General features: G+C 37.7%; 1 protein-coding gene and 1 long non-coding RNA gene across 5 annotated transcripts in view; one reads left to right on the forward strand and one right to left on the reverse strand.

The window, feature by feature from the left end:
* Positions 1–20,061, forward strand: part of LOC130151157 (uncharacterized) — a 23,088-nt gene extending 3,027 nt beyond the window's left edge. The window contains exons 2-5 of one of the 3 annotated variants that reach the window (XR_008822520.1): positions 16,317–16,386; positions 17,496–17,625; positions 18,434–18,487; positions 18,713–20,061. This is a non-coding gene — a long non-coding RNA (uncharacterized LOC130151157). Of the gene's footprint in view, positions 1–16,316; positions 16,387–17,495 lie in introns of all 3 variants that reach the window. The other 2 variants (XR_008822521.1, XR_008822519.1) reach the window with 2 other exon arrangements.
* ZNF292 (zinc finger protein 292) overlaps positions 1–21,899 on the reverse strand; it is a 54,552-nt gene that overhangs the window by 8,092 nt on the left and 24,561 nt on the right. The window contains exons 2-7 of one of the 2 annotated variants that reach the window (XM_056342981.1): positions 16,886–17,040; positions 16,279–16,357; positions 14,810–14,945; positions 5,673–5,875; positions 2,853–2,989; positions 1,513–1,654 (exon numbers count right to left, since the gene is read on the reverse strand). In XM_056342981.1, the coding sequence (XP_056198956.1) occupies positions 1,513–1,654; positions 2,853–2,989; positions 5,673–5,875; positions 14,810–14,945; positions 16,279–16,357; positions 16,886–17,040 (852 nt within the window). Of the gene's footprint in view, positions 1–1,512; positions 1,655–2,852; positions 2,990–5,672; positions 5,876–14,809; positions 14,946–16,278; positions 16,358–16,885; positions 17,041–21,899 lie in introns of those variants that run through there. The other variant, XM_056342983.1, reaches the window with a different exon arrangement.

Consider the following 21,899-nt stretch of genomic DNA (forward strand, 5'->3'; position numbering starts at 1 on the left):
AAAGTTTACATACAGCTAAAACAAATTAATTTTATGTCCTGTCTAGTTTGAGGACTTCAGGACTGTATGTTTGAGGTGTCCAGTTTAGCAATATTGAGCCTTTCCATGAAATAAAGCCTGCCAGTTGTGTCAACATCACTTGAGATGAGCTTCTATGGAGCCTTAAATTAACACTGGGTAGAATACAAACAGTAAAAAGTGCTACAGCTAAAAGTAAGAGAAGCAAGAGATCTTCTAAAAGATCTCTTAATTTGGAAAGCACTTAAGATATAAAAATAAACCTTTATTTTTAAAGATTATGTCACTTCAAAGTCAACTGACCTCAACTGAACACATAACTTCATTCCAACTGAAAGTGATAAGTATAGTTAAATGTTCCATCATTAAAGTGTTCCAAATGTCACATGGTCTTTTCTCATTCATACCCTCAGGCAAGGTAAATTACATTTACATCCACTTTACAGTCCCTTTATGCTGCCAAGGCTGCACAGAGAGACTGTGGCATACATGTGAATAAAGCCCAGCAAATTTATGAATACACAAGCCTACTACCCACATGGTCTCCAGTTTCTGCCATCAGTGAAATGATCCACGGCTCATGAGAGAAAAATCAGTATGGCATAGAACGGACAGAGCTCTTATGATCACAAGACTCTATGAAAGTTATTTTCCTCCCCCTCTCTAATGCCAATTTAGTTCAGATCTTTGGAAAAAAATAATCTTTAAGATTAGAAGTCCATGATTAGCCATACCAGAACACTGCAACAGTTAAAAAGGAATTTTTATTCTTAGAATATACCAAATTACAGAAAATCTCCCAACTAAAAGATTTTGGAAGAGCTCAGTTTAGCTATAAGCATTAAATAGTGCAACTACTACTACTAACTACTGAGAGGAAACTAGGAAAATTAGATGACAAGGTTAGCCGAGATAGATGAACAGAGTTTTTAATACAACATTGGATCTAAGTCCACAAAAGGCAAGTACTTCATTTATCAAAACAGACTGCATTCTTAAGTGGCAATTCAAAAGGGTTTTTTTTGTTTGACTGGGTTTTAAGCTTTTGTAATTTTCTTATCTACTAATATACAGCCTCCATTTCCTCTCCTCATAAGCTTTTCCTCACTATTTTCTGTAACAGCTGAAATATGGAAAATACTGAAAAGGTCTGTTAGGACCTGCTAACAGAAAATACATTTAGAGGACATGGACAATAGCAGAGGCTATAACCCCAACCTTCAGTTCTCCTTGATCTCAGTTGTGGCGTCCAGCTCTTCTGTTTATTCCCTTTTATTTTTCTCCAAAGGACCAAAGAAATTTTAATGATTCAAAAGGGACCAACTGATAGTTTACCTGCAAAAGGAGGTTGCTACATCCTTTCCTAAAACCAATTAGGACTGCCCCAAAACTGATGCTACAGAAAGAGACAGAATGTCTAAGCAGCTTTCATAAATTTTCCTGATTACAGTTGCATTAAAAGTGCCAAAAATATTCTTTCAGGAGTATCCTTACCTCTGAATTAATTACTTTAATCAGGAAGAAAATGTGATAAACAGTCTTAGTTAACACAGAAAGTTGGCGACATCTCTCTAGATACACTTGAATAGAAGGCTCTACCCTTTGCTGCAGTTTACTCCAGAAAAGAGTCAGTTCCCTAGAACAAGAGAACAATATTTCAGGGCCAGCAACACAACCACTAATCTGATCACAAGAAATGCAAGGTTGAAAACAGTTTCTATTTTTTCTTTGGGAAAGGAAAAAAAAATCTGAATTTATTCACACCTTATCTTACAGGGAAAAGCTTTTATTAATTTACCCACAGTATTAGTATCTGATTTTCAGAATTATTACCATGACTCAATTCTAGAAGGACAGATCAGAATACAACCAGTATTATCACAGTTTATGCTACATAATTTACAGACTTATGATGTGTCTTGAAAAAAGTCTTGCAAAGTAGTTTACTCTTCACAGAACAGAATTTTTACACCTCTGAATCCTTAGTAATTACTAACAGCTATAGGAGGATGGCTTTTCTCTGTTGTAGATACATTTTTCTTGAGCTGCTCTAAGAGCTGAATCTGTGATTTAGTGAGAAATTAGAACCAAAGCCAAACAGTATTACTGCATCTACATTAAGTCACTAGTTCATTCCTCCTTAGGTGCAAACAGCCAGGGGTATTTAGTACCTTGTGGAATGGTGTAACCCCCAAAACTTGAGCAGAATCTGTTAAAGCAAAATCCTGCATTAGCAGATGTTCCCATGCTGTTGCACATAAAAATGACATGCACAAAGAAAGCGAATTGTACAGGTTTGGAGTACAACCAAACTCAGCAGTTGGAAATTCAGACCCTAACAGCTCGAACAGCTGCCAAAGACCAGTTATTTGTTCTCACATTAATGAGAGCAAGCCTTAAAAAATAAGTATCTTCATCTAACTTATTATTTTTGTTATAGTAGCATAGACCTCCTTTTCTAGAAGTTTGTTAGAGAAAGAAATACTGTGTTATGATGTAAGGACAGATGGGAACTGCATTTATGCATTAAATGTTGACATAATGCTGACTAGCTGCCTGCAGATATTAAATTAGTTATTTCTACAGCCTAAGATTATTGTCAAGAAAAATCATTAACCAGCTACTGGTATTTGTAAATGCCTCATCATACCTGCAGCCTTCAAATTCCCATAATGGAAGCTAATCCTGTCAAATATTCTTTTTGTTTTAGCTTTGAGAGCCACACCTCCTTCTTGTTTAGCTCCTGAATTTTATCACCTGAAGTAAGTTAACTTATGGCTTACATACAAAACTAATTTTTGTTCCACTAGGCATAAAGCAATATTCAGACTCACCAGGCACAGTACATCTCTCCTTGCTGCAGCTGGCGAGATAGAAATGCTGCACATAAAATTAGAGCACTTTTTTCATCTCCATCAGATTCTAGGTTACAGATCATTTCTAGAGCATCTTTACAATCTACTTCCGCGATCTAGAAGGTAGGAAAGAACACAAGACTAAGAAAGTGGTTTTGTTTTCAGACACACAGTCATCTGATGATTTGTAAAAAGATAGACTGATTATGCCACCAGAAGAATTGTTCTATTAAAGTGAACAAACTTTTTCTTTTGTATCTACACTTCCTAAATTTTTTTAGGTACAACATTAATTATTAAAATACATTACATACATATGATAATTATAACAAGCAGATTTATAACTTCAAACTGCAGCATAACACAAAAAGATTATTACCTGAAATTCTAACATAGATTAGAACTAGTCACTGATATTACTACTGCTTTAATGCAATAGGCTGGGCTATTAATGAATCCAAAGTTTACCATGAACATCCCAGTATTTTAAAAAAAAAATCAAAGATAAAAAGAAGAGGAAAGCTGAATGCTCCTCTAGAAGAGCATTACAGTCCCTGCAATGCAACTTATTTGTTCAAGCAATGATGGAAGCACCGTATTTTTGTAGCAAAACAAAGGAAAAAACAGTCACCCAGTACTACTAGACTATCAGTCCTGAATCAGCACAGCTGTTACAACAACTACGATCTAATTCGATTTCCACTAGACTGGTTTGATTACATCAATCATCACATCTGGCAGGACTTGCTGGTATTTATTCTTTGACACAAGCAGTTGAAGAATAACTTGACCACTGCAACGGCACTGTCAGAAGTCTCTCTTGAGAAATCACATCACCACCCAAAGCAAGAAACAGAAAGGCCAAACACCAGCTAGTTCAGCACTTTGGATAAAGTGGCAGCACAGCTTGGGGTGATCACCATGGTATCCAGGTGTCGGTCCAGCAATCAAGCTACAATTCTGAAGGGTAAAGGAACTCTTTTTTCACCTGAACTGACATTTTGTAAATATACTAATGACCCTTCATTGAACACCATTTAAGGTTTAGTAACCTCAAAGTCATCTTCTAAAGAAAACTGCATTTCTCAAGACCTTAGAGAAGATGCATTAAAATAACTGTTGTACCAATCTAGACTGAAGGTCTGCTTTGCTGAGCACCTCATCTCAGACAGGATCCATCAGTTCAAACCACAGGGAAGAAGATGGGAAACTGAACTTACAATAAAGGGATTTTTTTTCTGAAATGCTTTTCCAGCCCCTCAGAGTTCCTAAGGGACCCAGCCTGAGCAAAGGTCTGTACAGGTCCAGCCATCACATCTGTCAGTCTATCGTTTCACACACTGCAGATTTGAATTCTTCACATAACTGAACCAAACCATTAGACTAATCCAAGCTGAAAATGAGTTCAAATGCTACTTTTCTGCCTGTTCTGAATGGGTATCAAAATTCCCACACCTTCACAGAGTGAGCTATACTTCTTTATGGTTTACCTTTTTTTCCCCCATTTTCTTATTTCCTCACACTACAAAATTACTATCCTTCTCAGTTCAGAAGTTCACCTTGACATGTTTATAGCATATCTGTCTTCTCCTGGTAATACACAAACTTTCCAGAATGGTTGGTAATATTAGCTGAAGCTCCAAAGCTAAGCAATCCAAGGTTTGGAAAGTTCTGAATTAGGTTCTCTGTGATAACCCAGTCTGAACTTATCTGTATGTTATGGCATCCTAAGAAACAAGGCTACCCCGTTCTTTTTGTCCATGGGATTCACGGCTCACCCACTGACCATTCTGCTTTGGGAGCATGGTGGGGCTGAATAATGAAGGCAGCACGTTTGCAGGGTCACTAATTCCAAATTCCATTGAGTCTTCAGCAAACAAACATGAGACTGGCACAGCCTTGTCACAGCTCCTCCTGAGCCTGTTCTGGCATGGCCTACAGCAGCCAGGGCTGGCAGGGTAAGACCAATCCCATCCTACTGAGCATCAGCAGAATGTGCCCAGTGAGAAGCTGTCATCTTAGACCTTAGCCTCTATCTAGGGTAGGAGACTTCCAACTCTAATCACTGCATAGTTTTCATCCCTTTAAGATCAATTTTAAGATGCTTAATACTTATTAAAATAAAAAGATGACAGAGACAAAAAGAGAGCAGAGAGATGCAGACAATCAAGAAAACTGACAATTGCAGTTAGTTTTCCTTTAACAACGAAAAAAGGTCAGACGGGATGGGGTGAGAAATTAAGACATCACCTAAAGAATGCAGAAGAGCAAAGCTGTTATCTCTTCTTTGACTTCTGCATTTAAATAAGAAGGATTTTGTATTTCAAGCCAGATCAAGTATCTGATTTCACCTTCACTTTTACCAGGGCATTTGGGTCAAAAAATGCTACTTTCGGTTCAGAGAATAAACGTTAACATCTAAAGGGCCCCATTTATGTATGGGGTACTACACAAAAAGCTACAGTTAAAATAGTAGGAGTGGGAAAACCACTATCCTCACCTTACTAACAAGGTCTGAGGCAGAGTTCTAAAATACTTCGAACAAAAAACCCCATGAAGTTGTGGCAAAGCCAGAAATTCCTGCTAGCAACCTAGTATTACGCTTCCACAAGTGTTTTAATCAAGTCATTACTAGTCCATTTAAAAGTGACTTAAATGAAAAGAAAAAACAAAATATCAAAAATATTTTACATCATATTTTACAAGAAAAACCTCTTCTACAGAAGAACAGCCTACAATTGGTGACTTTATTATCATTAAAGAAATAAGTCTAAGAAAGTTCTTCGGTTTTTTACTTACTTCTTCCATTAGCTTTTCATTTGGTGATCCTGAACAAAGACAGACCAAGTACGTTTGCTTGAAATTGCCTTTTGCACTGATTTCTGGATGGTCAGAGCACAGTTTTGCCAGGGCAGTAGCCTGCATTAATTGCTTTGTTTTCATTAGGTGCTTAATTCGCATATCCAGCAGGACGGGACCTTCGAACACTAAAAATTCATTCACTTCAAAGAAAAACAAGCCAAATTATTACATACACATTTCACAGCAGGTCATAAGAGTTAACACATGTCATTTACTCATTCATGGTTAACCTCTAAAATTTATACAAATCACAAAAGCTACAAAAGGTATGAAACAAAGATGAGAAAAAGCATCTTTGAGAACTGTACTTGTTTATTATAAGGATTCCCTGCTACAGACCTTTTACCTACTTGCAGGTTTTAATTCATTCTACTTTCTTGGCAAAACAGCTGCATACAAAACAGACTTAAACATACACTTCTTAAAATATTTAGATACCATTTGATTATATTCTATAGAAAGACAACACAAAACCACTACTCTCACAACCTTCTTTATACATATATACAACTATTAGCTATGCTATTGCTAATAGTTGCCTTTTTTTAAAGACCTTGCTATGAAAGGATAAATGTGACAAGTGTAGAAGTATCTGAAGTCCTTTCTATTGGTGTTAAATATTTTGTATTACACATTCACAGAACGCAGTCAAACTCCTTTATAAGTTTTTGTAGGAAACTTACTTGGCTGAAAAAGAGGCTTATCTTGTATAAATTTGGCTGTTTTATAGTTTAAAACTCAAAAGACACAGGAATGGCTGTATTTTATTCAATTATATTTTGCAGGTATACTACTACCAGAGTTAAAACTGTCTACACTAACAACCCAACTCCAGGTGCTTCAGTGGAAAGTATAAGAATTCTACAATAAGAAAGGGGAAGCATAGGTTAATGTTCCTACTGTTACATATACATCTCAGGTCTCATCCCGATCTTCAAGATCAGAATTGCTTCAGCTTTGAAGCATGAGGTTTAGTATTACTTCCAAAATATTTAAAGTCAATTATTAAAACTAAATAGACACGGAGACAACTGACTTCATTTAAACCTTTTCACATCAACCCCTCCCTGTGACAACTGTTTCCATAAGCTAGTTACAAGCTGTGTGGAAAAATCTTTTTTGGTTTTCAGTTATCCACATCTTAACTGCATTCTCTCATCTCTTAAAACCAACAGGTTTCTACTGGGTTTTTTTTCCATTCATTCACAAAAACCGGAAGATACATAATAGTCTTTCAGCATTAGGGTAAAATCTTGGTCTTTTCTAAAAAAAAAAAAAAATAATAATAAAAAAATATATATTTCCATCCTTTGAGTATTTTCTTCATCCTTTCTTGAAACCTTCTGGACATTTGCAGTGCTCACTTTCTAACACATAGAAATATTCATTACATCCCTCTTCATTTACTTGCCTTGAATTCCACTTGAATTATGTTGCCCATTCACCTCATTTTTTTTACTTCCAAAGTCCTGTTTGGTCTTGATGAAATAATTCAGTAATTTCAGCATATGCAAAATTAATTGTCTCTCTAGTATTTTCAGTATTAGTATACCAAACAGGTTTACTCAGCGAAGGAAAAAGAAAAAAAAAAAAAGACCATCTCATTTTATTCTTTGCTTCCTTCCATCCTAGTTGGTTTTTGATTCATGCCTGTCTTTCATTTTATCTCATGATTTCTCCTTCTTCTAGCTACTTATACAGGATATTACTAAAAGCCCGTCTTGCAACAGAAATTAGGTCAACGGTTTTCTTTATCATTTTAGTGCACACAATTTTAAGACAGAAAATACTGCCTTTTGCACAAAACAGGCCTGTTAGACCCCATCATTATCTTTCATGCATTTTCAGATTCATGGTTGAATTACCATTTCAACCAACTTAGTTGGTTAGTTATTTGGGATCCTTGTGCATTATTACAAATGATCAGCCATGGCTCACTGATGTGTAAGAATATTCAGTCGAATATGCGCTCTTTCTTCCTCTCTCCATGTTGATGAGTATATGACCAGATTTTTGTTCATGCAGAAATAAAGGAAAACTAGAGCGCAGTAACAGACAATTGGTAGACTATAACCATTTTTGTGTTTCTTAGAGGACATCTGCCTTTTAAACAGTAGAATAAACGTTCCTTTAATGTCATTACCAATGCTTCGTACTCAAACACTCATACTCTTTTGTCAGCCCACAAATGACCCAGCGATGAATTAAATTCAATAGTTTTAGCCTTGCTCTTCCTTCTACCAGGTACCTGTAATCCTTTCACCCACAGCATTTATTCCCACATAGTTTGCCTGGAATAACATTGGAACATTTTACCTTATTTCCGCAACAAGATACAGGAAGACCTTGGACTTTAAGCCATGTTGGTAACCCAAGATGTTTTGCTCTGATTTATTATTATAATTACTGCATTTAATATTGCAGAGACTGTGTTCTGTCTGCTAGTCCTCAGTAATCCTCCTCCTCTAGTGTTTACTGCTTCAGCCAGCCTACCTTGCATAAGCATCAGAACATTTTCCGTTATCTTCTCAATAAGATACAGGAAGACCTCAGGGTTAAAGCTACATATTAGCTCTTAAGCCTTTATTCTAATCCAAGTGATTATAATCATTACAGTTAACATTTGAAAGCCAATTCAAAGCACAAGTTTTAATTATATTTATTTCATAACTGAACTATGTACTGCATTTTGAGACAGAAAACAGTGCTGAGGTGGCAGAAGCAAGTCTATCATGAGGAAGAGTCTTAAGGACAAGATTTTGGGGTGTTTTTATGTAACACTTTGTAAACATATATTTATAGTGCAATGTCTATTTCCAAAGTTATTGTAAACAAATGTTTAGTTTACCATAACAAATACACCTTCACAAATACGCTTTGAGGCACAAGTGCTTTTTCAGTGCAAGTCAGAGCCTCTATGAGCACAATACCTGAAGTATTTAATGAGAATGATCTAGTTATCAATGGCATGGTTCTTGGAAAAATTATGTCATTTTTGTGCAATGCTCCACCATTCATTAAAATTCATAAACTTATGTTTGTGCAAGGCGCGTGCAGAATTCATATAAGATTACAGAACTAACATGAGAGGAAAAAAAAGACTAGCAGATGACATCTGACGGATGATACTATGATCTACTAAATCCAGCAAATAGACTTGGAGATACTGGAATCTAACCTTTTAGACACAGTTTCCCTGTTATTCCTTTGAATCCTATAGCGAGCATCTCACATCATACTACCAAGTGATTCTGTGTCAAGCCCGCAAGAACTACTATGAACTTTTATAGCAGGTAACACACCATACATGGATTAAAAAAAAATATGTAATCCATAGATTAATAGCACAAAAGAGCAGCATGAATAAGCCACAAGCACAGTACTGTAGTAGGAAGTTCTCTATGGTGGACAGTTCACACATATGTCCTGTTTTGGCTGACTGCAGAAACTGTAGAACATAAAAGCAGAGAATTTTTGCCTTAAAGCACTCAATCCTACTACTCTACACCAATTCTTGGGTACGTATAGATTAACCTACCATAGACCATGTCTTCTCAACCTCATTCTGGCCAAGGAGGATGAAAGCAGGTGAACGTACATATGGGCTATCCATCTCAAAGAACTTTAGTTACTAGTCAGTAACCTCTTTAGCGTTAGTCCACATGCATGTTCACACTGTGGGTGACTCTGAACAGTACTGCACACTTCCATATTTATCTGGAGCTGGGTCTCAGAATCCTTCACACAAACACCACCTTAGCACAATTCTATTGAATGCAGCACCAACCCTGGATGCTCCTATAATGGCATATTGTTTGTTGAAAGGGTAAGAGAACTTCCAGGTGGCTGTTTTGAATACACTCAGGATTTTTATTATTTTTTTATTATTTTTTTTAAAGTGAGGCTGCTGGTATCATTTGATTTCTGGTGGTGGATGCTCTGATTACTGAAAATTGTTCCATGCTGGCTGTTTAAGTTCTAACCTGCCTGTTATCCACCTTGATAATCTCTGAATAGCGATGGTTGTTTCCTTGAAGCTCTTTTCAGTAGGACATACTTCAGAAGTATGCCTACTATATTCAAACTTAGGAAAATTTCAAGAACTTACTTCTTGGCACCCAGGTTTAAATCTCTAAGGATAATCAGAATCAGACAAAAAAAGCAGCAGCCATCTGGCTTTTTGTAGGATTCTCTCAGATATTTTCCTTCACTCGCCCTCAGTACCAGCTGAGGATACCAATGACAGCTTTGAAGGATTTGACCATCACTGCAAGAACATGATAAGAACAGAAAGATAGATTCACATTGAAGAGCACAAGCCACTCTGACAAATACTGAAGATGAAAGCGCAGTAGAGTGTTTTAACATCATATATAGGCTACCACATAGCCCAAAACATTGGGCATGCTTCCAATTTTCAGTCTTTGGTGCACTAAGCATTAAGGCCATACAGATTAGCCACACAATGTCAAAAAACCATAAATTTTGGTTGCCATGAATGCAGATCAGCCTCAATTCAAGATTAAAATCAGTCCCGATCTCAAATTAAGCTATCTGGTAGTTCAGAAGGAGGCCAGTAAGACAGAAGACCTACTGTCATGTGAAGAATTAAGATCAGCTTAAGGTTTCTTTCCCTAATCAATTAATGAAGCAGGGAAACATGGAAAATTCCTCTCTCTAAATTTAAGTGCTTCTTGTTCATCATACACAATCTCAAGAAAAAAGTAGTCACGCAGCTGAAACCTCAAACAGTAGCAGGTCCAGTCAACACGCAAATGCAATGCAACATCTGATAGTAATATGAAAACAGCTGACAAGCGCTAAAGCAGGTGAACCATTTACTTTCAGACTACTTAGTGATCACAGCTAATACTGCCATCTTGAATTTAAATGATGTGGATAATTTATTTTCACACATCTAGGATACCTTTCCAGATTTCTTTCTGCTTTGGTAGTGAACTTTTGGTAGTTGCTCCCACTATTTGAGGTGGAAACTGGTTGAGCTGTGCTCCACAGAGAGAATGTTACCAAAGCACTCAGTAACAGATCTATGAAGTGTTATTTTAGAAGACTAGTACTTTGCTATCCTCATGACCTGATGGGATCATGTAACTTTGGGTGATCTTTCAAGTCTAAAATGTCTGTATAGCATCGTGGACAAAACACGAAAATTTGATAGACATTCTTTAAATGCACAGGAGACAGTTTTAGGTGAAAAAGAAGAAAATTCGCATGAAGAAAACCCAAGTAGTTTATAGCTCTTAAGCGCACTTTAAGAGATAATACTGCTGAGGAACCAGAATTTGAATCAAGAAGTTGCAGGCCTACTCACGTAATTGTCGTGGGTCCTGTCAGGTAAAGACATAGGCAAGGGACAGAAGTAAGAAACGATGTGTAACTGGGGGAAGGACTTGACTTTGGCACTGAACTGCTCTGAGGGAGCAGAAGGTTGCCTGGGCATTCTTCAAATGAATGTAGATTGATCCATGACACAATACCAAACAGATTCAGGAAACTCAGGTTTCTCTCAGATGGCAGTCATGAGTAGTGCTATCAACTCCAGATGTCCACCTAGGGGGCCCACAAATGACATCCAAAGACCCTGCTTACAACTTAGTTTCTGCAAATAAATTCTCTTTGGAGTCACCAGTCAAGAATAAGAAAAAAATAACACTCCTCAGCTCAGTAGGAATCCAAATTCCCATTTCCAGGCTAGTCCTCCATACAAAAGACAAGCACAATGTGGGAACAAACACAGTCCCAAATGACAATGCTGATGTTTCACTTGCAGGGGGAGAGAGATAATTTTCTTCAGGAACAACTTAAGTGGGGTATCAGCATTACAACAGCTCCCAAGAGAAGATTTTTTTTTTTTTTGGTGACATCTGTTGCACAGAATTAGGTAACTTAAAGCCAGGTTTCTCAACATCCATGGTCAGAGACAGGGCAATGTCAATGTTTGTCACCCAAGCAGGTGGCAAATCAAGTGGTCAAGAATATTTCCAGTGCAAAAAGATTTTATACAAGGACACAAAATCTGTATCTACTGTATGCATGAACTGTACTGTAAGAACTACAAGACAGACTTCACTATTTTATATCATAGTACTGTATGAACATCTTGTAGTGATGCAGTAATACTCATCAGCAAAGAAATCGGTGGCAGACATACTGTTCTTGTCAGTGCTTCAAACAACTGGCTATCCACCCTCCACTTCTTCTGAGCTCCTTAGTGCATGAATCCTTACAGACATACATTTGTCAGAAAACTGAGCTGTGCCCAAGGCAGTCAGGAGTAAGGCAATTACTTAATGACATGGCACTCAGAACGGTCTCCCTAACCTCTCAGCGAGTACTACCTGCTCATATTTAGACGGAACTCATGCAACAGCATATTCCCAAGAGGAAAAGAAGAGTCCAGTTCAGACAAGCCTGCATTTGCTTGACTGTAATCAGAACAAAGCAGCTGTGCTGTGGGGTCAGAGAAAATGAATTTGTCTCTCACACTACATCCTGAGTTTGTACTACTTGAGAACAGAGGAATTCAAAAGGATCTGAAACAGACACCTAGTTGTGCTTCCTAAAGGGGATGCAGAGAGGCAAACTGACCTTCAGGAGTCAACAACAGTGTACTTCAAGAAGAGTACTTCACTGACCTAAAATTGAGCAGATACCCAGTTATGTCAAAGATACTGAATAGGTCATAATTGAGACTACCAAGACTGAAATAAAACAAATATGAAGCAACAACTAAAATACAGGCAACAAAACCTTAAGAGAACGATACGAGGAAAACCACTTTGTCTCAACTAGTTGTTTTGTCTCCAACAGATGTTACACTAACCATTACTCAAAGACTGAGTTGATCAAATATGCCAAATTACAACATCTCAGTGTAACAAGCTGACACCCTAAATACTTGGGAACTTCTGAAATAGCAAATGGTAAAGGCAACATTAAGAACAAACACAAAATCCTGTAAGCAGAGTTTACAAATATTCCAAAGACTGTTATACCAGAGTTAAGGCTGAAGACTGCTGAGACACAGCTGTCCACTGAAAGAAGGTAAGTGGTAACCAGTGGGGGTGCTGGATTACAGTCAATGAAGTAGCTCTCCAGGCAATGGAGTTTTGGTATTACTAAAATGTCCTTCAAATTAGCAAGACTGCATAAAACCATGCAGTATTACAGAGCATTACAATAGCTACACAACAGCTTGTCAACTGAGTAACAAAAATGTCATATGTAATATGACAATCTTGCCACTGATACAAGTAACTGTAGCAGGAGTCAGTAAAGTCCAAGGCAGAAGCACCCCTGGGTAAACAACACTCAGGTGGCAAAAGGAATCTTGAAATATCCACCAAAAAAACCCAACCCAACCAAAAAAAAAGCTATGCAGGAAAACACCAACAAAACAAATAGTCATCAAAACCAGATTCATGAGGGAGTTCTTAAAACCCCCTCAAATATAAGGCAAGTAATATATTAATTAAACCTCTCTTAGAAGTACCTTACTGTTACGAGGACTAGAAGATGGTTGATATGAAGCTAGTGTAAGAATACTCTGGGGGACTCTGAGAACTGCATACCAATCCAAAATCTGTATTAGAAGCACAATAAATTATTAAAAGAAGTGGCAAAATGGAAATCTTGTGGAAGAGTAAGCGTGACTTTTGTAAAAAAAAAAAATAAATTGCATTATACATTTACTGGACTTATCTGAGGGAGTTATGATAATATGAATAAAGGAGATCCAGTTAGTTTTCTAAAGGTATTAAAAGAAGTCTCTCAAAACCCCTGAAGATACCAAACTATGTTGGCAGTAAAAAGAATATCCTCATATGGATAAATAATCAGGTAAAAGAAAAAAAACCTCAGTGAGTTCCCTGAGGATCTGCACCAGCACCTCTGCTGTCCAGCATTTTTATAAGTATTTGGAAAAGGGGCATAGAGAACACTGTGATAAAACATGCTGATAAAAGCAGGGTAAGAACATGCCACCAGTTATGGGAAAATCCCAACACTGAAATAGGTACTACTTCTTAGGAAAGAAATTGGACTAAACCAGACAACTTTAAATAAAACATCAGTTCAGTGCTCAGTCAAGAAGCAAGTCTACTGCTAGGAAACATTATGAAAGAAATGCAGAATGAAGCGGATGATCAGTACATCTACATGCTGACTGCTTTGGGCCCCCATATGAGGCATGGGACAGTAAAGCTAGAAGGTAGCATGGAACAGACTACAGGAGAGAGAAGATGGGATGTGACAGCAGTCTAACAAATCACATCTTATGATGCATTCATTAAAAGACATGAGAACAGTTTACTTAATAAATAGAGAGTATCACATGAAATAAGCAGGCATCAGACTAAAAGCAGGCAGACAGTAAGAGGAACTACTTGATATGAGAACTGTTAACTCTGCCAGACGCTTAGGTGTGATGGTTCATATAGATTCTAAAACCAATTAGGCAAAGAATCAAAAAGAGCAAAAAAACCAGCTAAGACTTATTAACACAAAGATACCACTTCTGAATTGCAAATCATTAACAACAGAAATAATACACCACGAAAATATCATTGTAAGCCTCTGCTGATCATACACTCTTCCCTGAGCAACTGCTGCTAGCCATTCTCAGAACTCTGGTCTAAATGAATCTTTGGTAATGGCCCTCTTTACATTTCATAACTGAGTAAATGCCATTGTCATCTTAAAAAAAGTATTTTTTATTTTATGTCAAGTAATTTTTGTATAACAGTACTGAAGCTACCCCACTGTAAAATACCCTGCATGTAATCTCCCTTCACATGGCTTATGAAGAAAATGGCAAGATATCTACAGGTATGATTACATTTTATGCAAAATACCAATGTTAAATAAATAAGCATTGCCTGAATTAAGAAAGTGTACTCCTAGGCATATACAAAGAATTTATATATTTATGTATTTATATAGCTTATAAATTATCACAAACTATATTCAACAAAAGACTTCCACATATCATAATAATGTTTCAATGTATTATAAAATTTAGGCATATTTTATCCCAACCATAATTTAAATTTTACCTTTATCTGGATCCAACTGTTCCTGGGAAAGAATAGCACACAACACTGGGTTCTTCCACACTCCTTTCTCTTGTGTAAGTGTAGTTAAAATGTGCAGTTCCCGGCTGCCATTTTCCATCAAGTTTTTATGAGCCACCTGAATAATATATATTATGAAACAAAGTATTGTTACAAAAGATACTAAGAATATGTGCCTCATTTATACCTTATGTCAAAAAAGAAAACCCCAACATCCTTATCACATAAAGATTAAATGTATTACAAACCAACCTTAATATTCAGCCTATATAGGCTTTATTTCTGCCTAGGCTAAGAAACCAAAACAACTGAGTGCTCCAAACTCACCTTGAGATTTATTAAACAGGACGGCTGCTTGGGTTTCTGAAACTAAATTTTAAAATAGGCCTTCCTTTTTAAAATGGATGAGCAAATTCTCTGCTCCACATAATGGTCCGGCACCAGCTGCCTAAATTCTTATTTTGGACTCTTTGGCAGCTCAATTTTTATGCACCCAGAGACACTGAAAAGAATATTTTTGTAATGGCAGAAGACTTAAACTCTAAGACCTCACCTGCATGGTTATATGCAAATGTGATGAAGGCAGGCTGGAGTCTTAAAATCAATTAAAATACTTTCTACTACATTTAGATACTAGAACAAATTCTGGAAGCAGATGTATGCTCGGGGGCAAACTAAATACCTGCACAAATCTGTGGCTTAAGTAGCAATGCACAACTAACACTGGTCCTTAAAAAAAGGGGGCTCATGTTTTTCTCTTCACTTTTACTTTTCCACCTGTTCTGAAGGCTGTGAAACCTCCCAGCATCAGATGCATCCCTTGAGAATTGATTTATATCAGGCAGTTGCTAGTCAAAATTCACTCTAAAAATCAGCCTTGCACTTCCTGTGTTACTGAGGCCGAGAATCCTGAGGTAACTGTATCTAGGTTTTTTTCACTATTACTCCTTTCTCCTCCAAACCCCCCTTTTTTAACTGTAGGCAATACCTCCCAATGCGTATTTCTAACAGATAGCGAGGACCAGAATTGTTTCAACACTCTCCTTTCAAGCAGAGCTCTAATCCTTAACCAGCTAATGCCCTGTGGGATATCTAGCAATCCTGCAGTATTGATAGATTTTTCATTCACAGTCTCAAATGTAAAACCATAACTAGTAAAGAATAATGTATTACTTCACTTCTAACAGTGTTAATACACAATCACCTTTTAAAACATGAGCTTTCTTTCAGGTATCTGAAAATATTGTTTTCTCCACAGCTGCCACATGAACCACGACAGACAAAAGATATGACTGACAGCAATTACTGCAGAGTACATAGGATTTCCAGCTGAAGGCCTTGATCTACATCAGCCACCAGGAAACAAGTCTTCAGACATACTACTTAACATCCCCGGGTTTCCAAACCATTCTTAAGAGCTGTTAAGTCTTTATTTCATGAATAAAACTCACCTGTACAAAAGCCTGAAATTCTTCCCATTTACTTTCAGGTAAATCAAGAGGCAGACACAGAAGTAGTTCAATACAGCTTCTGGAAGTGAAATGGAAATATTATTTGAGGTAATTTTTGGTTTTTAAAATGTATAATCAATTCTTTATTCTAGTAGCCAAACAGTTGTTTGAAACACCAAAGTCACAAACTAGTTTGGTTTCTTTGCACATATAAAGAAGAGGCAGTCACGTACACTTGCAGAAACTATAAAAGCAAACTCTTTCAAAGACACAGATTAAAAAAAGTAATTAGATTCACCATTGAAGTCCAAACCTGTAACAGCCTGCGCAAATTTATGCACTTTCATATTGCATGCAAATTAATAGTAGCGAAGTGTTTCAAGCCAGCGATGTTGGCTTGCCCTAGATCAGGAGTCACTCTCAAGACTGCCCCATTTCCAACAGCCAAAAATGTTCCCTCTCACATACAGCATTCACCATGAGAAAGGTAGGTGCTTCCCAATCTATTTAGAATTTCTATAGATTGTGAACTGGATTGGGAAAGCATTTAGGCAGTAAAAAGTTTATACTGTACAGGCTGGGTTTAGTAACTGAAAAACATACTCACAGTGCTAAACGTTCAAGCACAAACGCTACATTTTCACACTCAGAGGTAAGATAAGGTCGTGCTTTAACATAACTTCGGATAGCCACTGTATACACCTCTAACAGGGGCAGAGGGTCTTCCGATGTTTTCCACTTCTCTGCATATTCCAGCAAAGTCTGTTTAGGAAAAGGAAAAAACAACCCCAAAATTCAGGAACATATTTAAGTTTTTAGCTTCATACTCCTCACTAGTAGATTTTCTTTCTTAATGATTACATCTATCTCCCTAATATGAATTACATGTTCTCAAAGCATGCCTTTTTTCCTTTAAATTTACTGTTTCATTAACAGTTGGAACTTAAAAGAGTCCCCACACAATCATTCTCTGATCACATTAAAATGTTACGACTGACACTTCTGCCCTACGGTATCACCATATAATTCATTTTAAATTCATATTTTCCCAATATAGAAGCCTGAAGAGCATTATCTGGGAACATACATACTTTCCTTTTTTTCGGGATGTCACAATTAAGGGACTGAAAACTCAGACATTCACTTCTAACAGTTCAGCTTCTCAAGCAAGTAAATTTGAAAGTATTAGCCTTTACTCTAACTTCTCTGCTTTTCAGGAACAGTTTTACATTCCTTTCTCTTGCCGCCTTGCTGATACACAGGAGACTGATTGAATCACCGCCACACAAAGTACAAAAGGCTGCCAATCATTTCAGTCAGGGCCAGGGGACTCGGACACACATTGAGGTACAGTAGCTAGAAGGGTTCTCATGCCACCATCCAAATCATAGTCCCCTTGGATCTCTGCTCTCAAGCCTGGGACAGCTTAACAAATTGCCAATTACACTATGGCATGTTGCAAGTCCGTCATATTAAAATGATCAACTTTGCTGTTTCCTTCTTGCGGGGTGTAACAGATAGAAAGCTGAGAGTAACATAGCAATTTTGGTTGTCTGACACCCTGCCCTAAGCAGGGCCATTAGAGTAAGTTTTTTGGAGTGATGTCCGATGGAGCTGTACGCATCCTGAAGAACAGAGACTCGACAGCCTCTGTGGGCAACCTGCTTCTGAGTCTGGCTAGCATTTATTGGGATTTCACCCCATCAGTACCTGGATGCAGTCCCACAGGTTCTCAGTAATGGCATTTATCTCCCTCAACCTGCTGGCTGCACTCTTGCTGAAGGTGTAGCTGATGCGATGCTGCACAGGCACACTGGTGGCTGTTCAGGACAGCTGGGTTGGTGTCCACAGAGCTGCTCCCCAGCCACCAGCCTGTTGGTGCATGGGGCTACCCCCTATCACACATAGGGCTTTGGGCTCACCTCCGCTGAACTACGTCTCAGCCCGTTCCCCCAGGATGTTGAAGTGCCTCTCAATAGTCTCCCTAATCTCCCATGTATTGATTGCTCCTGTCAATTTGCAAACATAAAGAACATACTTAAAATTCCCTTATTGGGCAGTGTCCAAAAGAAACCCTCTCAAAAAATGTCAACTATATTAAACTGAACAAAAAACTGTTTAGTGTGGTTGCTCACAGTCACAATATCACCACCAGGTTACAGCACAGCCAAAACATGGACCAAAGGTATGCCAGTCAAGGATGTAACAGGTAAGAAACATGCAGTTTCTGGTAAACTGTTGCATTAAAACCTATTTTGGTCTTAAAAGGAAGTCTTCATACACAGTCATCTTAAAAGAAGTTACATACCCTACCTGTCTGCTGCAGCACAAGATGCTTCTGTAGCACCTAGTGCTCCCTACTGGAACCTCAAACCCAACGGGAGTATTTATTGTCTGTTTTACTGTAACATCCAATACGATGCTCTCCTAACAGCAGCAAAAAACCACCGCAGATGATGGCACAGAAATCAAGAAAGAATAAAACAGAGGAGAAACACGGAAGAAGCAACAAAGGAGGACTGAATAAACAACGTAACAATGTTAGCAAACATCTATTTCGGTACCATTTGGCAATTTTGATCAATACACTAGAATAATCAGAACAAGGGAGTATACTTGAAATCACCTTGAAAGAAACTCCAGTAGAAAGTCTCCCTCTGCCCAAATGCTTACATAACCAGATGTACTATGATTTCAGTTATTGATTTGTCATACACGACATGTTTAAGAATGCTAGCGGTAAAACGGCTGCAGTAAAATAACGAAGCTGAATCCTTCACTCTCTGGGTCCTGAAGCAATATTTTGGATGGAACAGGCAATGATTTCTTCCCCTTGTCCAGCTGATACAAGTATTCACATTAAAAGAGTTCAGGTTTACATGAATGCCACAGGCTTGCACGAGAAGCCCTTTCTCCTTAACTTGATGTTGTTTCTTATTAAGAATACAGAGCAATCAATGAGAGCACCTTTAACAGTATCGTACTACAGAAGATTTACAATGAAAAGCATACTTGTATAATCTTTTTCCTTAGAGAATAAACTTTTCCTTAAGTGCTCAGGTATAGCTTGTATTTTTGCACTGAAGAAAACACAGAACTGCTTTATGTGAAACGAATATTACAGCTTAACCAACCTTACACTTGCTTAACAGAAACAATTCTCCCTGTAAAGGAGAAATGCAAAACCAAGTGGCTGGTGACACTGAATAAAAGATGGACTAACATGATGACAAAACATTCTGTGCAGCTTACTGTTCATACGGATTCTTAAAATAATGTGGGAAAATTCTTTGTGCTAGCTTGGAATGCTACCTAGCTCAAATAGAGTCAGCTTCAAAACCAGAGATGAAGAGTAAAAGCTAACACTGTCATAATGAATTACTTTCCTTTTTCGATTTAATTTGAACAACATATTTCTTCTTTTAGAGTAAATATTAACACTCCCTTCCTGCAAAAAAACCCCAAACACTCCCCCAACCAAAACACCCAAGCAGAAGCTAGCTTAACAGACCAATGCAATAACAGGTTGCATAAACTACCATTCAGTTTTATCCAGCTGATTGTCCAAACTTGCTAGAGCTGGCCTGGACATCACGAATCTGCCAAACAGCTTCTGCCAGTAAGGTAAGTTCATATTTAGGAAGATGATATATGAAGTAATTAATCCTGTTTAATACTAGAAACACCAGGTTTACCTGTTAAAGACTCAGTGTATATTTGAATGTGGCCCATATACTATACTTTACTAGTGTCCTGTTCAGAAGACTGCAGCAAGCAACAAAATTAATGCAAACTTTGGTAAGTGAAGGCTACCAAGCCAGGACAACACATCCTGGAAGTCTCAAAGTGTTAAGTAGAGCAGAAGAAGGAAAAAGACAACAACAGGGATGAGGAAGGAGAAGAAAGTGGGGAGATGTAACTAAGCAATTGGTCATCCGAGAAGCATGACTGAAGAATTAAAGAGGATTCTTACCAGTTGTTGCAAAGACAGCAACACCTAAAAATCTAAAGAAGAAAACAATAGCCTCGGCAGAGAGACACTGATTCATAAAGCAACCCATGACAAGTGACCATGGAGACCTGCAACACCAGACCAGATCTCATATTTCATGGGGCAGGAAAGAGAGACCTTATAGGTATTCAGCATGCTAAAACCCCTCCAGCTCGGCAGTATCACCATCTGATCTGCACAACAGAGAATACTGAAGACTGCAGGCCCCTGATGATGAAACCCAACTGGAATTCTCCTAAATAATTAGGAACTTTACTGAAATACCATGTAGTCATTAATAGCAGAAAATTCCATTGGGTAAGAATTACAAAAGCACTTGCAGAACCTATGAAAGCCCAACTAACACTACTCCAATCCACATCCAGATTAATAAGGATAAACTGAAGCAAATAAAATTTAGTTTTGAAAATACGAGGTTTAGTAGTAGTTAGCCAAAACCAAAGTAGATATAATCAACACTGACAAATTCTCAGAATCCACCACCTAACAAAAAAGTATTCAGTATGTTGGTGAACACTTACTACCAGTATAGTCCTCTAAAACCAGTGTGTACAGATGCAAAGACACTGTGTAAAGGAAGCAAAGGCATTTGCACTATAACATAGTGGCACTTATTTCAGTATTAGTGCTATTTTTATGGGTTTTGTATCTATATCAGACACTTCCAAGCCATTATATGAACTATATTAAATACTTACACCCACCACACCCTTCAAAAGTATTCATCAGTATGATAGATTTCCTTGTCTAGATGTCCCTAGACTATACAGCACTGCCACTGTACAAAGAAAATCAAATTCATTCTGCTTTGCTTAATGAATCATTGTTGTGCTCCGCTTACAACCATAAAAAGAAAGAATTTTACCCCCAGCCCTGGGCCTCATTAAGTTATTTATCTCCCTAGTCAGGACATGCTTGTTAATCAAACCAAGTGCTGTATTCAGAGCACAGCAGCAAAGTTCTGTTCCTCTGTGAAACTGAAACGGGCATTTTATTTCAGCAGCAGCTCACACAGGCAAGAATGCTCCAAAAAAAATAGAATCATCTCAATTTGTATAGTAAAAATCAGTACGTATTATATCTGTGATTTAAACTGTGGAAAATATTTAGCCACGGGTAATATTCAGGCAATACATCTTATCCTTTTCAATTATTATCAGAACCCTTACGTGAATATTGCAGTAGAAAAGCATCCTCTGGTGGGTGCACTGCTACTTTCAAAAGTTATACTGAGCAACCTGCTTTGCTAAAACTAGGCCTACAACACCAAAGTTGTGTTAAAATATGTTTCATACTAAAAGGCAGCATTATTCACCATCCACATATTTAACTCTTAAGATGAAATTCTTACCCCTGTAGGTATCTGGGTAAGGGCAAGCTTACTTAAATAGGTTAGAACATAACTGGGACTGCCATTTCCATTCCCTGCTAAGCCCAAGGGACTAAGAGGCAGGGAAAGTGACAGACAGTGGTCATACGATAAGCTGCATCTCCCAAACCACTCCAGTAACCAGCAAAACCTCTATTTCAGTGATGTCCCTCAAGCACACCATGCGGAAGAGTCCAAGCAACAAGCTTGATATGATAAAGTTATCTGGAGATCCATCTT

Source organism: Falco biarmicus, chromosome 6 (genome assembly GCF_023638135.1).
Source record: "Falco biarmicus isolate bFalBia1 chromosome 6, bFalBia1.pri, whole genome shotgun sequence".
In the NCBI taxonomy this organism is placed as follows: domain Eukaryota; kingdom Metazoa; phylum Chordata; class Aves; order Falconiformes; family Falconidae; genus Falco; species Falco biarmicus.